General features: G+C 32.1%; 1 protein-coding gene across 1 annotated transcript; it reads right to left on the bottom strand.

Moving 5' to 3' along the window:
- Nucleotides 1–230: 230 nt before the first annotated feature.
- LOC25480400 (F-box/kelch-repeat protein At3g06240) lies at nucleotides 231–1556 on the bottom strand. Its single transcript, XM_013587146.3, has one exon. The coding sequence runs from the start codon at nucleotides 1554–1556 to the stop codon at nucleotides 345–347; it is 1212 nt and encodes a 403-aa protein (XP_013442600.1). The 3' UTR covers nucleotides 231–344.
- Nucleotides 1557–6034: the final 4478 nt, after the last annotated feature.

The raw sequence follows: 6034 nt of genomic DNA, 5'->3' as shown, positions 1-6034 counted from the left end.
GCCAAGCAAAGAAACTTTTCTATGGCACTAATAGAGAAAGATTAAGCATGACTCAATCATAGAATGAAAGGCTGTGTTTCAAAAACAAGACAGAAGGAAAAAAACTTACATTCCTATAACATATATATTTAACCAAACAGATGGTAATGTTCAATTTATTAAAAAGAAACAAAGAGGGAGAAGAATCCTAAAAAACAAAGCCATGGTGCTCATTAGCTTATCAAGCTCCCAAATATACCTTATTTTACATAAAATTGGAGGTCATTGAGTAAAGGAAATATCATTCTTACAACAAAAAAGAAAAAAAGTGCATATAGGAAAAAACCCTAATAATCCTAATTGCCTCACTGGCATAAACATAATCGATCATTTATTTGTCCAATAGGAAGAGAGCTTTCCTTGTAATTGACAATCTGACAACAACCGAATTCCCCTTTAAGACCAAGCTCATCAATCACTTGGGTGCTTAAATTAAACCTGACTAGTTCGCCATCTTTTCTTTTGAAGAATAGATCACCATTCTTTCCCTCCCCGATAGGATGCTCAATGCAAGGTAAAGGTCCAATAACGAAGAGTTTAGTCCAAGACTCCTTCACACCGAGTTCACCCAGAATAGAAATGTGAAAAGTAGTCATTTCTACATAGTTTGAGATCAATGCAACGTGGTCATTTAATACCATCAAGTATCTCAACAAAAATACAGAATCAAAGCTATCATTCATATACAAAGGCAGGGGTGTTGTACAAAACACCTCATTGCTTATGTCAAATGACACCAGATATCCTTTATGTTCAAATTCATCTTGATACCAGTGACACACTCCCTTCATGTACACATAGACACCTACCCAACCGTGATGAGCACGAGGAAGATCCAGATCAAGTTTTCTCCAAGAGTTGCTTCTTAGGTTGTATATCTCCCACATGTTGTCGCGTGACAGCTTGATTGGCTCACCATCAATATCACCTTCAAAATCATCAGGTACATCTAGACTATAAGATACGTATCGAATGACTTTGTAGTCATCTCTAACATGGTCATAACCAAATCCATGAACATAATAATAGACTTCCTCATAAAGTACAGGTGACTCAGTAGGGCTGGGAGGAAGGACTTTGTATTCCTCGGTAGCTGGGTTCCACAATATAACAACAGGTTCTCGTCCTTGATAGAGACAAACAATACCGTTAATAACCGGACCTAAAATATGAATAGCTATGTTATCCTCTTGAAATGGAGGTGGCCAATTTAATTTGACCTTATTCTCAAACCTCTCACCAAAAAGCAAATATAACACATGAAGATTTGGTAAATATGGCAGAGTCTGTTGTAGGAGGAGACATGGACCATCTTCCTCATAAGTACTAGATATGAAATAATTGCGGTACATGTTCAAGAAATTAGAATTCTCAAATAAGCAAGACCATGATTTACGTACGCAACTAAACCGTTTCAAAGATTTAAGAGGCAGTTTGGACAGAATGGAAAATGCAAGATCATCATGAATATGATTGCTAACCTTTTCAGCTATAACAGAATCCGTTGATTGCATCATCTTCTCAGAAGATGGGTTTTCGTGAAGCTAGAAGCGATTGCTGTGAAATTGAAGTGTTTGATGATTTCTTGTTTCCGTTTTACTCTAGTTATATAGAAAACTTCTTCAGAAAAACAGCTATATATTTTCTTTTTAATTATAGAAAGAAAGCTATATTTTGTTAGTGTAAAGAAAAGAAAAGAAAAGTATATAGAAAAAATTCATTATTAACTTTTTGAGGCAATTAGTAATTAAAATAAATTCTTTTGACTGATTATTACTTTTTTTTTACTCAACTGAATATTACTTTTGTATACTATCTTTTGACTGGTTATTATTATTTTTTTGACTGATTATTATTAACTACTATCTAAAATGTGGTATCACTTTTGTTGATTTAATGTTATTTTTTTAGGCTAAATTTATACCTTGGTCCATAAGTTTTCAGATTTTCTTTTGGTCCCTTGATATTATTTTGTTTCATTTCCAACCCTTAAGTTAGAAATATTATACGATTCTGTCCCTTGAGGCGTTTACGTTTTATTTTGATCCGTTAAGTTAACAACATTGGACATTGTGGTTTCTTTAAGTTATAAATATTAAGACATTTTGGTCCCTTTTAGGAGAGATTAAATTGTCTTAAGTTTGTAACTTAAAGGATCAAATCATCTAATATTTGCAAGTTAAATGACCAACATGAAACGAAAAAAAGTTAAAGGACAAAATTGTCTAATTTTAGTAATTTATGGGATCAAAATGAAACGAAACAAACTTAAGAAATCATAGCGAAACTGAAATTTAACCAAAAGGACGAAAATTATAATTTAGCTTTTTGTATATTGTTATATAATTGATTGGTTTTTACAAAACCTTAAATGATACTCTCTCCTTTTTACAATACTTGTCGTTTTTGGAGAATAATTTTGTTTCAAGGGGGTAATAAGCCACGAAACCTTTTGATACTCTCTCCGTTTTATACTTTACTTGTCACTCAATGATTTTCACTCACCCAAGTGTTTACAAATGTTTCCCAACCCAAGAGAACCCTCACCAAAGACTCTCAGCCCTAAAAGTGTGTTTGGATGGGGGAGTATTTTGAGGGAATGTAATGTTTTGAGGAATTCAAATATTTTGAGGTGAATTCCATTGTTTCGATAATAATTTGAAGAATTTTAAAAATGATGGAAATTTATGAACTAATTTGGAAATTTTAAAGAATTTAGAATTTTAGGCAATTTAAATGATTCAATTAAATTACTTTCATTTCTCAATACTTTTGTTTGGATGGAGTAATAAAAAATTTCATTGTCATCATTTTTGGGCAGCTTTTATAAATTTTAATTTTTTTGGGCCAAATTTGAAAATTGAAATTAGGGGTCAATTTGTAATTATAAAAAATTTTGAGGGGTCAAAATATAATTTTTGAAAAAATTGAGGGGCCACTTTACAGTTTTTTGGAAATTTATTGGGGTCAAATTGAAAAGTTTGGAAAATTTGAGAACCAAAATGCAAAATTTGGAAAATTATAACAATGAAGAATTATGAAATTCTTAACTTTTAGGTGTCATTTGAAATTATCTAAATTTAACTTGAACAAAATACTTCATAAATTTCCATCATTTTGAAAATTCTTCAAATTATTATCTAAATAATGTAATTCACCTCAAAGTATTTGAATTTTCTTAAAACATTACATTCCCTCAAAACATCCCCCATCCAAACACACTAAAGTTACCTCCTTGATTTCCCAAGTTTCACTCTCTTGAAGCCTACTCAAAACAAGAAGAATGAAGTCATATATAATGTTCAAAGGGCGCGGTTATGGTGCATAAATCCAGAAATGGTTTCTGTGAGTTGTACTCAAAAACCATTAGATGTACTTAATGGTTTCCAGCACCCTGCAAGAGGATTTCCAGCACCTGCATAAAATTATGTCAAAACCATTTTGTTGTGGAAATTGTTTCTGTGAGTTGTACTCCAACACCATTTCTGAATTTATGCAGGGTGCATAAGGATTTCCTTATGCACCATAACCGCACCCGTGTTCAAATCCCAAGCAAACGTGCCCCAATTTTCAAAAATTGTGCCCCGATTTCAGGTTAGTACACAATACAGTATTAACGTTATCCACAAAAATCGTACCCCAATTTTTGCAAATCGTGCCCTATTTTTGTCAAAGCAAAACTCCAAAAACTGAACCCAAAATCGTGCCTTGTTTTCTCCAAAACTTACCCCGATTTTGCCAGATTTTCAATCCTCAATTTTGAGTCAATTCTCAACAGTTTATACATTTCATTAATCAAATTATGCAACATAGATCTATTAATACAACTAACTAGCGCAACTAACCAAGCCTACTATGGATTAAACTGCCCAAAGCCTATGAAAAAAAACTAGAAAACGAACAAAAAAATCCCAATGAAAAGACATGTAAAAAATAATTTTTTTATTGGAATTCTTCTTGTTTACCTAGTATTTTTTTATTTTTATTTTTTGCATTTTTCCAGTTTTTTATTGGTTTTTATTTACTAGTTTAATTGGAAATTGAAGTATTGTATGGTTTCAGAGAAGAATGTTATGTGTTCTATACATTTAGGAATAATAACAATAGTAATATAGAAATAAATAAAACAATGTAGAAATTCATTAACAATAATAATAGTCAATGGAAATAATAAAGCAGATACTACCATGGTCAAAAAAGTTAAAAGCCATATGCATTTTTCTTTTTAGATTAGAAATATTGAAGATTAGAAAAAGTATGAAAAAGTATTTTGAAAAATGCAACTCCTCCATTATAAATAGTAGTAGCCTTGATAGTTTTGTATCATCAATGAAATAAAATTCATACCTAGTTAGTGTGCAAATATGAAAATGAGATTTTGTGCATTGTTGTTTCTCATAGTTGTGATCACACAGGTAGGTCCTTCTGCAGGCTCCTATGAATATTTTGCTATGGCCCAACAATGGCCCCCAACTTTGTGTGTCAATGGAGGATGCACAATACCTAAACCTGTCCGAAACCAGTTTACAATACACGGGTTATGGCCAACTAACATATCACAACCATATCCGGAATTTTGCTTGGGAAAGAAAAAAACTAGAGGAGGATTTAATCTGAATTTGGTGAGTTAAGTTTCATTTGTACAAAGAAATAATTTAATTTGTTGCTACATACTTGTTTGTTTATTTTTTCTGATATAAAAAAAATCAAATCTTATATGTGCTTTTCCTTCTTCTTTAGCTTAGTCAGTTGCAACCTCAACTTCAACATGAATGGCCTGATGTAATACATGGAAAAGATCTAGATTTTTGGGAGAAAGAATGGAACAAGCATGGAACATGCTCCCTAAGCAAATATACACAATTAGCCTATTTTCAGCGGGCTCTAAGTATCAAGACAGAGATTAATCTAATAGATGTACTGAAAAACTCTGGTATTGTGCCACATAAAACAAATCCTTATGACATAGGTCAAATTGTTACAGCCATAAAAAGTGGTAATAAAAACCTTGAACCAGCAGTTATGTGTACTCCTCCTACTAGGAAATCGTTGCCTTACTTAAAAGAAATAAGGTTGTGTTTGTTTCCCAATGGAAGCACGTACATGGATTGTCCCTCGGCAAGTAGGGTCATAAACTGTAATAATAGTAAAAATCAACTTTTATTTCCAGCGTGATGATTGATGATGGCTATTACTAGCCTTAATTGCAATGATGTATATGAAATAAATTTGAAATAACAAGTGTGTACTTCTATTTGTCTTAGCGTTTCTGATGAGAATGCAGTGTATTTTTTGTGATTATACAAAGTGTAACAGAAAATCTCACTTGCTACTAGAAACTCTCAATTTTCCTGCAGAATTACCTACGGATTTTGGTGTAAATTCTGGATTATGCCAAGGATTTTCACTCCCAAGTAATACCTTCATGGATAATTGTTTCCGGTGGATTTTAGAAACCGCCGAAGACTTTTCTAGAAATATTTCCGCAGGAAAAGTTAAAAATATCCACAAGAAACCTTTTGTCAGAGTTGAAGAAGTTCCATTGCAGGTGAATGTTTCGTACGAACATACTGCAGCAAATGCTGCAGGTAATTCCGTAGCGAAGTTGATTCCGCAGGTAAATTCTCATGAAACTAAAGCTACCCGCAGGAAAATCCATAGGAAAGTTATTGTTTTATTGACACAAATCGGTATTATTTTATTTCAATGTATGCCAAAATGCATATTAAATGTCATTGTCAATATACTCCATTTATTTCTAAGGAGTAAAAGATAAAAAAAAAAATAACATACATTCAAAAAAACAATGCAATTAAAACTTGTTTTTTCTAACAAAAACATTAGTCATAAAATACAGTCTCAATCAATATCAAGCTCCAAAATATGCATAACAATTATTTCAACAAACACGAAAATATGACAAAACATTTCAGTTCTAGTAAGGAACATCCATGTCATGGAAAAAACTACAATGTAATTTTGCAAAGGCAGAGTA

The sequence above is a fragment of the Medicago truncatula genome, chromosome 6 (genome assembly GCF_003473485.1).
Source record: "Medicago truncatula cultivar Jemalong A17 chromosome 6, MtrunA17r5.0-ANR, whole genome shotgun sequence".
Taxonomy (NCBI): Eukaryota; Viridiplantae; Streptophyta; class Magnoliopsida; order Fabales; family Fabaceae; genus Medicago; species Medicago truncatula.
The sequence above is the reverse complement of the archived record's forward strand: the minus strand, read 5'-3'. Positions and strand labels throughout refer to the sequence as shown.

Coding starts and splice junctions, on each gene's coding strand:
- LOC25480400 (XM_013587146.3), bottom strand. CDS start 1,556: ATGATGCAATCAACGGATTCTGTTATAGCTGAAAAGGTTAGCAATCAT.